Source organism: Protopterus annectens, chromosome 3.part1 (assembly GCF_019279795.1).
Source record: "Protopterus annectens isolate FY-2018-M chromosome 3.part1, PAN1.0, whole genome shotgun sequence".
NCBI classification, from domain to species: domain Eukaryota; kingdom Metazoa; phylum Chordata; order Ceratodontiformes; family Protopteridae; genus Protopterus; species Protopterus annectens.
In genome coordinates this window covers 126,564,431-126,580,663 of record NC_056732.1, presented here as the reverse complement: position 1 = coordinate 126,580,663, position 16,233 = coordinate 126,564,431, and the positions used below count along the sequence as shown (strand labels likewise).

The 16,233-nt window shown below is 42.6% G+C and overlaps 1 protein-coding gene across 1 annotated transcript in view; it reads right to left on the bottom strand.

The window, feature by feature from the left end:
- Nucleotides 1-1,076: 1,076 nt before the first annotated feature.
- The window catches only part of LOC122797640, a 178,337-nt gene continuing 163,180 nt past the window's right edge, over nucleotides 1,077-16,233 (bottom strand). Inside the window, exons 3-4 of the mRNA XM_044066185.1 lie at nucleotides 1,236-1,303; nucleotides 1,077-1,090 (exon numbers count right to left, since the gene is read on the bottom strand). Of these exons, the coding sequence (XP_043922120.1) occupies nucleotides 1,077-1,090; nucleotides 1,236-1,303 (82 nt within the window). The remainder of the gene's footprint in view (nucleotides 1,091-1,235; nucleotides 1,304-16,233) is intronic.

Genomic DNA, 16,233 nt, shown 5'->3' with positions numbered 1-16,233 from the left:
AATGCAGCTTGGCAGCCTGGCACATTTTATTGCCCATACTGGCCTACTTGTCGGTACAGGGTTCTGCTGTGATTCGGTGTTACGTTTTCTAGTGAAATTTTATGGGCAGAATACTTGGATATTAAAACAGTAAATGGAACTTAAATTGGGCTGCTAGGTGTAAATATAATAGAAGAACTGCACCTTGAATTTTTGAATGCAAATTCAGAACTGCAATGCTTTTCTATCTCAAAAGTTCAAACGACTGGTGGTATCCCTTTTGACAGAGAAGCATAGGTTAACTGTGGTGTTAAGAGGCACATTCTTGAGTTTGTGGTCTTTATCTGCTTTCTGAGAACCCAGAAAAACAATATAAAACACTTTTTTGTATTCCATATCTGCCCCCATGAAAAAAAAATTGGCATGCTTGTTTGGATAAAAAGTACCAAAGAAGGAATGCTACACTAAAATAAGAGTGAACATTATGAAAGTCAGAACATCACTTGCATTTTCAGTACTTTTATGAAATACTACAAATAGTTCCAACTATTTTGCACAGACTGCTCACTTACTACAAGCTCTTTCTCAAATCCAAGTTTATATCTCATTTGATTAGGGGGAAAAAGATGCATAAACTGTCAAAAACCTCCATCACCAACAATCAAAAACACTTGGCCGTGCAGTAACTGGTCAACTCTATACATATATATATATATATATATATATATATATATATATATATATATATATCCTTATACAAATACCCTTCATATAGTCATAAAATAATGTGCTCATTCTACACTTGTAAGCTCAAAAAACAGAGCAACTATGTTGATTCAGTTAAACGTGTACTAAAATCCACACTTCAAAAATCACCCTAAATGATACTAGTTAAATATATTAATATACATGTATGAATTAAAAGATTACATAATGTAGCTATAAAAATACAGAATTCAATCACTGTTCTCTGTACTCTAATTTAAATTAAACTATTAAATTATTAATTTTGGAACTCTTGTCCTGAAACCTCTAATGAATTGGGGACTTGTCCAGCTGAAATTACCTACAAACAAAATAGAAATAAATGAATTAGGCTATTCTAGACACCCTGAAAAAATAAACACGTGAAATACAAACTAAATACATACTTCAGTGACTAAAATAAAGACCCTTAAATCTAGGTTACTGAGCACTAAATGACATTATAAACTTCCCCAAAACAAACTGTTGTATTAAATTATGCATATACATACCATGACACAAGGGAACATCTCTTTCATTCTCCAGCAAAGGAGCTGGCTCTGGCACAGGAAGGTCCTTACTACAAAATAAAAAAAGAAGCGTTTTAAAAGACGAATGAAAACGACCACACGCTGAGGATCATTACTGTAGGACATGCTACTTGTAGAATCTCAAATGTGTAGCTTTAATAAGCTGGAGTGGAAAATACAACCTCAAAGCAGAAATCAAAATCTGTACTAGTCACTGTCCCTACTGCAGCACAATGTCATTGCCAACTTCTTTCTAATTTGCACATGCTTAAGTTTAACAACTGATGCTTTCCCATTGACGTAGCAGTTGTATTCAGCAGATCTGCACCCTACACATATAACCCCATTCATATTAAACATGAAACAAAATAAGAAGTTATGTACCTACCATAACGTTCCATGTTAGTTGTCTTCTCTCGCCTTCTTTCTTGCTGGATGGTTCGGAGCCGATCCTCGGCTCCGACTCAGCACTTGCTAAGCTCGAGAGCTAATTTTACCAGCTCGAGGCAACCCTATATCCCATAATGCAAGGCGTGACTACCCAGATCTCGTTTGGTAGCTATAGAAATATGCCCATTATCTTCTTCCAACAGAAGAAAGTAACCAAATGTGTAAACACAACACAGGGGAACTAGTAAAACTAGTGACCACTCACAACTGGAGTCCATAGGAAGAATAAACTCGTCCCTAGAGAAGAGTACAACTTCAAGGTCTGTCCAGGCTAGGGGGAAAGGAGGGACGCAAGAAAGAAGGCGAGAGAAGACAACTAACATGGAATGTTATGGTAGGTACATAACTTCTTAATGTTAAGTTGTCAAACTCGCCTTCATTCTTGCTGGATGGGACCGCGTCCCTAGCACCTCTATCCTGGGTGGCTCAATGGAACAGACTCTTGAGAACTGTGGAACCAAACCTAGCTCTGTCTCTGGAGGCCAAGTCCAATTTGTAATGTGAGACAAAGGTATGAGGCGTGGCCCAAGTGGCTGCTGCACAAATGGTGTCAATAGGTAGCCTAGCCTGAAAGGCTGTAGATGTGGCTAGGCCTCTAGTAGAATGTGCCTTAGGTTTAGAGGGCTATTCTTTGCCCCTAAGGAGATAAACATGGGAAATAGTGAAGAGAGCCATTTCGATAAGGTCACCTTGGAGACCTTTTCTGTTTTCTGCATAAGAAAGAAAAAGCTGATCAGATTTTCTGAATTGTTTAGTTCTATCCAAGTAGTATCTGAGCTGGCGATGAACATCCAAATAATGCAGTTTCTGTTCTGCTCTGTCCGAATCATTCGGGAAAAATACTGGAAGATCAATAGACTGGTTAAGATTCGTCTGGGAAGCCACCTTGGGCAAAAAGGATGGATTTGTTCTTAGAGATACTCTATCCTTGTGGAAAACCAAGTAGGGAGGTCGAACACAGAGAGCATGAAGTTCAGACACTCTCCTAGCTGAAGTAATAGCCACCAGAAAAATTGTCTTCCAAGAGAGAAATTTTAAAGAGCATGTAGCAGCCAGTTCGAAGGGGGGAAGAATTAGGGATGTCAGCACTAAATTCAGGTCCCATTGCGGAGGAGGATCTTTAACTGGGGGCTTCAGTAGAAAGATACTCCTGAGAAAGGCTTTACAAAGCTTGTGAGACATTATGTTCTGGTCCACTAAGCCAACATGAAAATTTGAGATTGCTGCCAGCTGGACTTTGACTGTCGAAGAAGAACCTGACTGAAAAATCTCAGCTAAAAAGTCCAAAACTGACTGAACTGGGGCAGTAAAGGGGTCTATATCCCTGGACTTTGCCCAGAAGTAAAAACGCTGCCACTTACTAGCATAAATCTTTCTGGTAGAGGACTTTAGAGAAGCTACTATGATATCCCGTACAGGATTAGAAATCATAGGAAGCCTGGCTAATGAAGGAAGTGGAGCAACCAAGCGGTGAGGTTGAGAAAGCGAATGGCCTGGTGCAGATGACCCGACTGGTGGGTCAAAAGATCTGGAACTGGGTCCATACGCCAAGGCTGTACCAATAGATGGCGATGAAGGAACGGGAACCAAATTTGTCGAGGCCAGTAAGGGGCAATGAGAATCAACTTGGCTCTCAAAACGGTAGCTTTCTGAATGACTTGAGGTATCAAGGGGAATGGAGGAAAAGCATAAAGAAGTCCCCGGGGCCAAACCTGGGTTAGAGCGTCTCTGGGGGGTTGGACTGGGAGTGGAAAGAGGGAGAAGAAGTCTGGGCATTTGCTGTTTTGGGGTGTAGCAAAAAGGTCGCAGCAAGGGAAGCCCCACTTCTGAAAAATCTCCTCCACAACTGGATTGTTTGAGACACCACTCGTGAGGCATGAGAATAGCTCTGCTCAATCTGTCCGCAATGAAGTTGGATTTCCCGGGGATGTGCGTTGCTATCAGAAACCGATGAGAGGAGATTGCCCACTGCCAAAGTCTGAGAGCTTCTCGACACAGTGGATAGGACTTGGTCCCGCCCTGTTTGTTGATGTACCATACTACGGACATGTTGTCCGTCTGAACTGCAATAGTTCCTAAAGGAAGAAAGTCGTTGAGGGCTTGCAACGTTAAAAGCACTGCTCTCATCTCTAGGACATTTGTGTGCAGATGGTATTCGAAAGGTTGCCAAGTGCCATGGACCATCCTGCCCTGATAATGCCCCCCCCCACCCGATCAGGGAGGCATCCGATGTGACTGTGGCAACCGGGGGAACAAACGGTCTGCCCTGGAGGACTTGAGGGGAAGAAATCCACCAGGTCAGGTGACTCTTGCAAGATTGTGTCACGATGATCTTGTGGCGCATGGGAAGCTGCTGGAAGGACCACTGGGTGAATAACATCCATTGCAGTAGCTGCATATGGAAGCAAGCCAAAGGAAGAAGTACGATGGCAGCCGCCATAAGTCCTAGCACCTTCAGGACAAACCTGGCCCTGATCTTTTTGCTGAGTAGGATGATCTGAACATATTTTTGGATGTCCAGAAGTCTTTGATCTGCGAGTCTTGTTGACATCCCAACAGTGTCTAGTTCTGCGTCTATAAAGGTAATAGACTGGCAAGGTAACAAGGAGGACTTTTCGAAGTTTATGGAAATTCCTAACTGGCTGCACATATGAAGAGTGCAGTCCATGGCCTGGAGAAGTTGATGCCTGGTGGTGGCCGTGAGGAGCCAGTCGTCTAGATACGGAAACACCTGGAATCCTTGACGTCTCCGGTGAGCCGTGACCGCTGCCATGCATTTGGTGAACACTCTGGGGGCTGTAGTGAGACCAAAGGGCAGGGCTCTGAATTGAAAATGACTGGTCCCCAGCCGAAAGCGGAGAAACCTTCTGGAGCGCCTGTGAATTTATATGTGATAGTACGCATCCTGAAGGTCTACAGAGCACATCCAGTTGTCTTTGCCCAAAAAGGGTAAAATGGACTGAAGCGTGACCATCCGGAATCTTGCCTTCTTGACAAACTTGTTTAGTCTGCTGAGGTCTAGAATTAGTCTCCAATCTCCCATTTTTTGGGGGACCAAAAAGAATCTTGAGTAGATCCCGGATCCTATTTGGTCTGCTGGAACTGGCTGGATGACTCTTTTTGCTAGAAGTTTTGATACCTCCAGCTTTGAGACCGGTGCAACGTCTGGGAGGGATACCTTCTGAGGAACAGGATAGTTTTCGAAGGGAATCTTGTAACCCTCGGATATGATCAACTGTACCCAAATGTCTTGAGAAAGGGAAAGCCAGGCTGTTGGGTACAGCGACAATCTTCCCCAGACTGCCTCCAAGGGTGGACAGTCGGGCAACACCTCAGGGATGCTGGAAGGGTTCGTCAGGGAGAGGCTCTCTGCTACCCTGATTCTGCGGACCCCTCTGCCCCTAGGGCGGCGTCTATTGTTATTACCCCCTCTGCCTCTGAGGGTAAACTGACCACGTGCGTCTGGCGTGACTCCCTGAGATTTACGGAACCACATCTTCCCTCCCTTCTGACCTTTAGGATAAGGTCTTGAAGGGGTGGAGATAAGGACTCCTACGGCAGAAAGAGTCTTGCCGTCCTGCTTGCATCTGGTCAAGGTTTCCTTCACCTGAGGTCCAAACAAAGCCGAACCGTCGAAGGGAGTATTTGTGAAGGACGCCTTAAAGGGATCTGCGAAGTTGCAAAGCCGCATCCAGGACTGACGCCTAAGGGCCACTCCTGTGCCTGCGGCTCTACTCGCTCCATCGGCCGCATAAGAAATGAGCCGCATGGAGGAGTTTAAAGAATTTAGGATTCCCAGCTGCGAGGTAATTTTTTCTTGAGCCCCGGCAGCTGATGGATTCTATACTACCTCACCTAGTTCCTTGAGAATATCTCTCTGAAGCCGGGTAAAGTGAGAGAGATAATTCAGCGAGCGCATAGTGAAGTTCGCTGAGGAAAAAATCCGCTTATCATACCTATCCATGGTCCTAGACTCCTTGTTAGGAGGATGGACAGGTACAGAAGGATCGGCAAGTTCCTTCTTGGTGGCAGCTGCCACCACCATGGCATCAACAGGAACACCCTTGGTGAGAAACTGCTTGTCTACCGGGGCCGTGATAAATTTCGATGGCCTCCTAGGGACTGGTTCCACAGAATCCGGGGCCGCCCACGCCCTTTGAGCCACCACTTCCATGAGAGGGTCGAAAGGCGGAGACACCCAGGAGGTGGAAGGTCGAGATCCAAAAGCCTCCAGGTATACTGACTCATCCTCGGAGGAGTTAATGGAAGGCCAGTTCCCCCTCTGTTTAAGGAGTTCCAAGATGTCTGAAAAGGAGACATCCTCAGAGGGGGACTTTGGGGATCCCTCAGACTCATCTAAGTCAGTATCAGATGTTGTAGACTCAGGGGAGTCTATGTGCTTCCTCTTGCACGCCCTTCACGCTGGGGTTCCCCCGAAGGATCAGGAGAAACCTCGGAAGAGGAAGTTCTTCCCAGTGGGGAAACCTGGGGCGATGGATCTCTGGGTCCGGGAGCAAGAGAGTGGGAAGAGATATCAGCAGGCACCGAGGAGGGGGGAGCTAATGGAACCGACTGTTGACTCAGCTGAGGGGCTAGAACACTCATCACACCTCAAAGGCTCCTTTTCCAGGGAGGCCAGAGAGCTCCCGCTCCAAAGAAACAGGAACTCCTGGCCCCGCCAAAAGAGAAGGCTCCGAGGCCGATGTCGGTGCCGAACTCACCAACACCGAAGCTCCGAGAGAGAGAACGGGGCCAGACAAGGGTCCGATGCCACTCGCCCCCTCGGAGCCGACGCGGGAGTCACGACGACCGGATCCCTCCATGGAAGGTATCATGGAGGAAATCGGAGTTGAAGACGAAGGAGCCGAAAGGGGTGGCATCGGCTCCGACGCACCAACAGTCAAGGTTTCGAGAAGCTCCGGCACCGAACTCTGGAGAAGAGTCGAAGGAGGAAATTCAGGGGGATGAGTGATAGCGGTCGTCTGCTGAGACAGGCTATGTAGCATCTGGGCCAGTGCCTGTGATTTCAGCAATCTGCTTACCACTCTCTCCAAGTCGTGGTCAGAGAGCCTGGAAGACCTAGAAGATCGGCTCCGATGGCTCCGCTCCGAACGCAGAGATCCCGGAGCCGAGCGAATCGACTCCAGGAAAGGAGACAGAGATCTCTTCCTAGTCGGAGCAATCGGAGCCGCAGACCCTTCGGTTCCAGTCGGAGCTGATAACTTATCGGTTCCAGTCTGGGACATGGAAATGTCGGCTCCAGCCGGAGCAGACATCGACTTCGATGCAGGTGTATCGGAGCCGGCCGGCACCGATACCACCACCTCTAAGAGAAAGATCGGCTCCGGCCGGAGCCGAGCTAGACCAAGGATTCGGAGCCACAGCCGAAGGCTTCGAACTGAAAGCCTGGGGCTTAGGTGGCTTAGAGGGCTTCCCCGACCCGGTCTTGGTTGGGGAGCTCTCCGGCTTCAATAAGCCTCGTAGGATTAATTTATTCCTACATTCCTGCAGGACTCTGTGGCTAAAAGAATGACAAATGGCACAGGAGTCCTGCAGATGTAGAGGTCCCAGGCAGTACACGCAAGAAGTGTGACCATCTGTCAGAGACATCTTCTGACAGCACGAGTCACACTTCTTGAAGCCTGAGACCTTCGATTCTTTTGACATAATTATGTCCAGTGCACAAACACACACACACAAAGTTCACCCACACAATTAACTTAAGAAGAAGGGGGGGGGGACTAAGTACAACACTCAAACACCCTGACAGGAATTAAGGAAAGGGAGGCTTAAGGCCTGAAGGGGAAAATAACTAAACCTATTAGGTTGAGGGAGTATAGGGTTAAGGAGATAGGCTATAGAAAGACTAACTCTAATACTTAGACAAAAAGGCTTGAAAAAAAGGGAAGATTTTTAACTGTAGAAAGTTAAATCACAAAAACACTACCTGAGCTGGTAAAAGAAGACCTCTTCGCGAAGCAGCAAACGAGATCTGGGTAGTCACGCCTTGCATCATGGGATATAGGGTTGCCTCGAGCTGGTAAAATTAGCTCTTGAGCTTAGCAAGTGCCGAGTCGGAGCCGAGGATCGGCTCCGAACCATCCAGCAAGAATGAAGGTGAGTTTGACAACTTAACATCCCCAGTGACAGTACATCATACTCCACTGCAGGTATACAGACAAAATGTATGCAACAGTTACAGTTTTAGTAAAATACCATTAATGTTAGGAAAAGGGTAAACATCTTCAAACGATAAAAATAATTCAAGCATTCACCATATCAGATGATTTTTGGAGATGATTTATGCTTAGAATATCAAACTATATAGCCTCTCTTTTTAGTCGTCTTTTCCCCCATGGTACGTGGCACCTCCAGTGCCGGAATGCATATTCACCACTAGTCTAAGTACAGCTGGCCCATTTTCAAATTAAATCTTTTATAAAATTCCATGCTCACATTTTGATGTCAAAGCGCTAGCGTAGGAATGTACCGTACACTTTAAGGGACTCTGCCACATGTGCAGGTCATGTCGAGTAAAGTATATGGACAGAAACCCGTTCCATCTATCTTCCTCAGACATCAAAATATAATGAAAAATTAAGTGCCCATTTCCTGAATAGTCTATGAAAGATTTTATTAAAAATGCTCCAGAAACACTTGTCAGACAGTGGGGAAAATGTACTGCAGCACTTAAGTTATCAAGTATCAGGATGCATGTATTAAGTGAGTTTGCATGCATTGGCATGTTTTCACTGCATCAGCTGATCTGAGGCAGCCTTTTGCAGTGGGTAACTTAAGGATTATTCCTCTAATACCCTTCAGGCCCACAATGAACCCTAATGAACCATCCTAAACTCCAACAGGGTTTGCTCTCTTTCTGTCCAAATGACCTGCTCATCTACTAATTTTACAGAGATGATTGCAAAAATGTCTGAACTAAAGCATGCATTTATAAAAGAGCAAGAGGACATTGACTCAATGCAGAAATATTGTAATGTCCCCAACCAGAACGGTTTGTGCAAAAATGATTAGCTCTATTAACTGTAATGCATAAAAATTCTAAGTAATCTTGTAGGTAAGGGAAGTCTTAACTTCTTTTTGCTTCAAAGACAAGAGTTTTACTTGTAACAGGCACTGGATCAGTTAACCAGGAAGGAGGAAATGATTGGACAAAAACGGTACTCTGATTGTGGGATTGACAAAGTTTGGACTCAAAGTGACACTGGAATCTACAATAGTGTGGGTGGCAGTATGACACAACAGGAGACAAGCTACAGGCAGATGCCTGACTTACCATGCACTACTTTGTGTTGTTGGGAAATGGTACACATGGGAGCAACAAGCACCTGTCAAACAGCACTGCAAGCTATTCTGATGGCACAGTCATGGTATTTTTTTTTGGGGGGGGGGGTTAATGTAAGGAGGAAAACTACCAACTTAAAAGATGCTCTCTCTGATAACCAGCCCTCATTTTCTCTATCCCTCTGGTCCCTACTAGTGGGCACAAAACAATAGAATGAAGAATGAACCAGGTGAAATACGCGGACAGCTTGAAGCATGAACGATAAAAATAACTAGTTAAAAGTACAACCCAGTGTCTCTCCAGAAGTGCAACAATAATCTGGCCACAAATGCACAAGGTAAAAATGGGGTAGGGGAGTCCATTTAGAACTTGGTGACCAACTGACATGCTGCAGCAAATGCTTATAGTGTTAACAGAGCGCTACTGTTTCACATTTAAATATTTTATATACTTTAAGCTCAAGTCTCAAATGTTCAAATCATGTCTTTCTACACTGTGCGGACTATACCAGCCAAGGCAAAAAAACACACGTTTCTTAACTGCTTTATTCTACACAAAATATACTTTGCAGAGTAATTTGCACTACTATTAGTATGTGAAACTACTCTAGAGAGCAGCAATCAGGCAAAAATCAGAAAGCTTGCTGCTGTCCCCCAAACTGGTCACTGCAGAATCCCTGATTAAGATAGGGATTCTTGAAATCAGTAAATGACAACCACTAAAACCACAACTGCCATCTACATAAATTCTTTTCTGGCTGCAGGTTTTATTGTTAGCCATGTTTGAATCACATGAGATATAGACACTTTTGCATCCATGAAAAGGTTTGATGGGAAGTGATACACATGACAAACAGCCACTGCAAGGGATCCCCTTCCTTCTCACTATCCTTAATGGGCCAAATAAGTCGAGGCTATTGACTGTGCATTAAATAAATTCACTTGGAAATTCCCACAGAGTTGGTAAAGTGAAAGTCACTGTGACAAGCATACATCAACTCTCCTGCCTTTTGCTGCACTATTCACTCCACTTTGAGCAAGGCTCCTGGTTATGTTACTCATGGCAGACAGCATGGAAGTCTGAACAGAAAGCTTCATTTTAGATGTATACACAACACCTTCTCCAACAACTGAATTTCAGAACTGTATACTCGAATCTCAGCAAGCGTGCCTGGCAGGTAGGCCAGCTTAATACAATAGACTACAGCTCGTGATGGACTGGGGTGGGGGGTTCACAGGGCTGTGTGGTGTTAGAGCCTACTATAAAGCTGCTGCAGTGACTACAGAAACTACCATGGGATCTTCCACCCAGAACCTCTAGTATTTAGTGGTCCAAAGTATCCTGTTCAACTTTCTAAACATGGCTGCCACAAAGTCTAATTTCTTCCATGCTTCTTGTGCAGCAAGAGCCACCATCACATCCAAAGAAAGGACCACCCAAGAAGGCAAGGGGAAGAGACCTGAACATTTCCTATAGAACATTATCAGAAGACAAGACTAGTAAACTGGCCAGTCTCAGTTAGCCTACATCCTCCTTAAGATCTCCACAATTTGGTAGTTTTCAGGTGGTGAAACTGGGGAAATCAGCCTCACCTTCTTCCTTCTCCAATTCCATCTGCCTCAAGAGCCCAGGGAGAGTGTGTTTACTTACCCCCCACACACAAGTTTCTTGCAGTGTTTCTTCAGCAAGCACCTATGCAGGAAAGGAACGGTAGAGAAAGAGTCTGATTAGACGCCCTTCTCTGCTTCTACCTGAAACCTGCACATTTTCTGTCCTAGGATCAAGAACTAGCAAGGGGTTCAGGCACATGTTCGAGAAGGATCTCTAGTCAAAGCAGATAAGAGTAGCAGGCACTGAAGGATGCATCTATCATAAAGACTGACATCAAGCCCATAAAAAACATCACCTCAGCCAAAACTGCAGTACCCAGTGCTGAAAAGCTGGCACTGAACCTTCACACCAAACATCTACCTGGTTCCAACATCAACCCTTTCAGGATCATGGACTAGAAAGCTGAAAACTATGCTCGGCATTGACAATGGCCTTTAGTACCAAGACTGGACCCCAGCAATCGCCGCATAAAGCTAAATGTCAGAGTTAACACCAAAGCCATCTGCATTGACAGCAGCACTGACAGATTAGGCACAAACCACGTCAGCATTGGTACTGCAGAAAGCTACACTGCCTCACAGCAGTTGGCAATGAAAAAAGGCAGAAAGATCAAAAGCAGGAAGGTGGCACTACTCCTGTCTGGTCCTGAAGGGGACAGGATGAGAAACCCATCTGAGTCTGCAGCATAGCCTTGAACACCACAATCTGTAGTCCATGATATGGACCCATGGGAGAAAAAGAATACAAAACTGACAGATCTACAGAAGGGATCATCTGTGAAGGCCCACCTCATATGAAAAGGAAAATACTCTCTCTTTAGGATTTCATTCTGAAAAGGTTAGGACAGCTAATCTTCAATTACCAACCCTATCCTCCCTACAAGAAACTTTGGAAGGGAACTATTCCTGAACGCACATACACCTAAGCATAAAGCTCTGGAATTCTCAATGCAACCACAACACACAAAGTCTGATAGACAAAAGCGCTCATTATCTTGAATAAACCAGACAATTTAAAACTCAAATAAGGATGGCTTCCCATTTTATTACTTTATTTGGGAATGTGTACATTCTACTCTGGTTAGCGCAAAATACCTACAGGAAAAAAACAGTAGATTATTTTGAATAAAAAGGTTTTTCCTTTTCTCTCTACTTGTTGGTCCCAGGCAGAACCAGCCACACTACCAGGTTTGGACAACCTATAATTGGATCCACTCCACAACAGATGGCCTGCATTTATTTATTTATTTTTAACAGGTAGATTGGAAAGCACCAGTGTCATTTTTATTTCACTATGCTGCATTTCTATCTTAATTTTTCATTAGTGCATGATCTCAAGCAGTGATTGGATGCATGTCGAAGTTTTCAATTAAACACACATGCTCCTGTGAAATATAAATTCAGCCTGCTCTAGCCCAGTTATGGTTCCCAGAGGCATACCTTTCCTTAAGTATGAAAGGACTTACTTTCAAAATCGACACTCACTGGGGCTTAGCCTCAGTTAAGGTCTAATTTACAGGGAGGAATTAAATGTCTGAGAAAGTTAAAGATGTACAGCTAAATGCCTGTAGCTTTAGTCAATCATTTTTATAGATGCAGATGGACCTCCACATACCAGAGATATAAAATTAATTTTTGTACAGATACAAATGATCTGAGTAGTGTCTCATTAAATGAAAGCAATACCCTTTGCTTACTTGAAAAAGTAGTCTCAAGAATAGCAAACATTATGGTTTGCTAGTACTCTATGCAAACTAATGTGCTTAGCACATAAAGCCAGAGGAAGTAAACCTCAAATGCTGTACACTAAATAATAAGGTGGTACCGGTTCCGTAGACTCCTGTATGGCATTTCATCAGTACCAGTAATTTTCAAAGGGCTGCTGCTCAAGTAACTTAAGGTTTGGAAGGTGTTTGTTAACACTTATGGACTTGCCATAAATTAGTTCCTAACTGAGGTTGTGAACAAAAGTAGGTCAGTACCCTGAATTCCTCTTGTTTTTACTGCTGCTAAGCATCACAATAGGTTGGGCTCAGTTGGCATGAACTTCACAAGGAAGCACACTGCTCCTGCTACCAGTCACCTTAGTAATAAGCCACTGCTGCATCCCTTACCCTCTGGGATTTTCACACCAGCAACAGCCACTTATTCCCATCCTTCCCAGCCAACTCCTACAGGCACATGAGCAACTACTCAAACTCAGATTGCCAGCAGAGTTTTCATGGCTTTATCCCTTAAACTTGCAATGAAATTTTGTATTACTTTATCATACTACATCACTAGGAATGCTAGTCGGTCTTCAACTACCATTTTTGTTCAAAACGTCCTCGTGTCTCCCGGTAGATATCCATCTTATACTTTCAGAAACAGTCCTATTTTCATCCATCTTTAAGGATCATAGTGCACTTTATTTGAATGCTATGGATTAATGCAAATTTTGAGTGATATAATATTACAGATACTGTTACTTCCATCAAAATGCTTCTTCCTTGTACCATAGCATTCTTACACATTTAAATAAGAGAGACAGCATGTTGTCAATGTAAATTAATTTTCATCCTGACAAGCATGTGTGCTCTCATAGTCACAAACAAGTTTCTATAGGGCCAAGGACATCAGAACAAGCAAAATGGTATGCAAATTAATACAATCTCTTCAAAACAGATGTGCTACTGATGATTAAAATTAATGGTCTTGCAATGTGAAGCTAAATATAAACATACCAAATTATTTTAGCAAAAAAAAATGATACCAATTATAAAATTAATTCATCCATTTATACTTTATATATCTTAATAAATATTATTGGATTAATTATAAATTTGAATATAAATAAATAAATAAATACATAGAATCAATATTTGTAAAAGCTTCATTAATTTTTCGAATTTAAAACATTTAAATATAGGTAAACTTCAAAAAATTAGTAGATAAACTTGATGTATTCAAAAACTCATGGAATTCTTTTGTATTCCTCCAGTCCCAGAAAAATCACTATATCATCTAGGTATCTGTGATATAGTGTCCAATAGCTAAAACTAAACCCACTACCATCTTCTTTCTTGCTAACAATCTTTTTTATATTCACCAGTACAATGCTAAATTTTCGTTTTTTTGAAATATTTTTACAAAACAAAATCCAAGGCATCATTTGAAATCTATAGAAAAATAAGTATTTTTACTCACTGTACTGCACTTTTAAACTGTGTATTATTGAACTGCCACCTATTTGTAACAGTTTTTAGCCGTTTTAACTGTTTTGCTGTTTCACTGTTTCAACTGTTAGCTGTTTGAGACTTTTTTCTGCACTTTGTATTTTCTAATACTAGTACTTGTGTATTTTATAGCATAGGCTAGATTCAAATTTGCTCAAAGTACAGCTACGACTCCATCATAGTTCAATTTGGTGTGAATGACTTGAGATGTACATTACTGGATTATATGAAGAGAGACATGACTGAGTTCTCTGAATGCATGCTTCAGGCAGGTATGTTCCTAGCCTTGAGCAGCATACTACCTTCACCCGGATGATACCATAATATAAACAAAAAATGACTGACTAACAATTGACTTAGTTTCTCGTGTCATTCTAAGGGGATCCAGTACTTTTCAGGGTTGGAAGGGTGGGCTAATGGTTAAGGTGTTTGCCTTACAACACGACGTGCAGGGTTTGAGTCTCACAAGGGATAATTGGCTAGGATTAAAATGGCTCACAAGGGCAGTTAGGTTAGTACTAATCTATGAACATATGAACCTAGAACATGGTAGACATACCATACTGCTTTGTCAGAAACTGTCTTCATCTGTCACCTCTAGGATTTTGGCTACTAGCTAAAGCTCTTGCCTCCCCCATATTGCCTTTTTTAGGCACTGTCACAACAAAATTCCCGATGTAAAAATATCTTCAAAAAGCAACCGCAAGGTTATGCTGCTAAATGCTAGAAGTCTAAGCCTAAAAGTGCACTCATTGGAAGCAGCCCTCAGCTTAAAAGAAGCTGATATCTGTGCAGTCACAGAAACTTGGTTTAAGGCTGCTAAAAGAACCTAGTCCATACCAGATTATAATGCCTTCCACACATTCAGACCACAAAGTGCGAGAACTAAAGGAGGTAGAGTACCAATATTCAAAGATAAATACACCTCTAGATTTGTTAAACAAGGCAATTCCCTTGAACTAATCCAGCTCCAACATCTGTAGAGAAGAACCCTCTCCAAGTTATTCATAGTTAAAGGACACCCTCCATGAACCAGAATAACCACACTGCATACTCGGATCTACTTGAATTGATCAAGATACAATCAATCAATCAAACACTCTGGGCTTTGGTGATTTCAACTACCCATCCACAGACTGGGTAAATTATCGTGTACTAACACACCTGCCCAAAGGTTATTAGACTTCATCAACTCCAAAAACCTGGACCAGTTGGTTGACACCCCCACAAGGGGCCCACACATTCTGGATCTGGTGCTCATTAACATGTAACATCTGACCCTCCCCCCACACACCCATTATCAGCAACTAGACTAAAAAACATCTCCCAAGCCAATTACAACATAGATATGTGATGGCATTAGTAGCTTCATAGACTTATAGACACCTATACCGACAGTTACACCAATGCCTCGTATAAGCATCTATACAAATGTATTGATTTAGCAATACCAGACAGGATCAAAACAAGACCATCAAGAAAGAACAAGCCTGTTTGGTGGACATCCGCCATTATCAAGTTATACAAGGAGAGAAAAATTGCTGTCTAAGAGCAGGAAGAAACTCTGAATTGGAAGCCTTCAATAAGACACCTTTTAAGGAACTCTAAAGCTAACTATGAATCCAAATTAGCCTCCTCCGCCAAGGCCAGCCTTGGTCTCCTCCGCCAAGGCCAGCCTTGGTCTCCTCCGCCAAGGCCAGCCTTGGCCTCCTCCGCCAAGGCCAGCCTTGGCCTCCGCTAGCCTTCATCAGAAACTTGAATGGAAAAACCCAGATCTGAGCAAAACTGTTTATTAATGACACCAGGTTCCAAACAGGCAAAACAGCAGACTATAAAATATGACAAAAAGATGAGAACTGAGGAACGGCACCCGAAAAATAAACCAAATATTTATTTTAATCTAGTAAAGCGCTTTTCGTTTGACAAAATTGCAAACTTCTTCAGACATTAAATCTCGTATAACAAATGTTTAAATACAAGAACAATTAACCACACGTTTAATTGACAGAGGCATTTAAAGGAAAATGTTCATTTAAAATATTTTCAAGCACCACTCACTAACTAGTAAAAACCCTCATTGATACTAATCAACACTAAACTAATATTGCTATAGAAATAAAAATAACATTGTGTTATAACTAAACAAAATATAATAAAATAAATATGGTATATAACAAACTAAATAACTAAGCCTTAAAAATTTCATCTAGTGAAACTTTTTAAGTTTTAAAATGCTACTAATTGAGCAACCTTCATTTAACCCTGGTGTGTTATAGGAGTGGCACATGGAACAATGCCCAATTAAATGTACAAGAACAGTGGGTATGTATAAGTGCCAGGCATGTAATTATTGCCAGTATGTTACCTATATCTAACAGATTTACGGTTCACGATCAACAGTA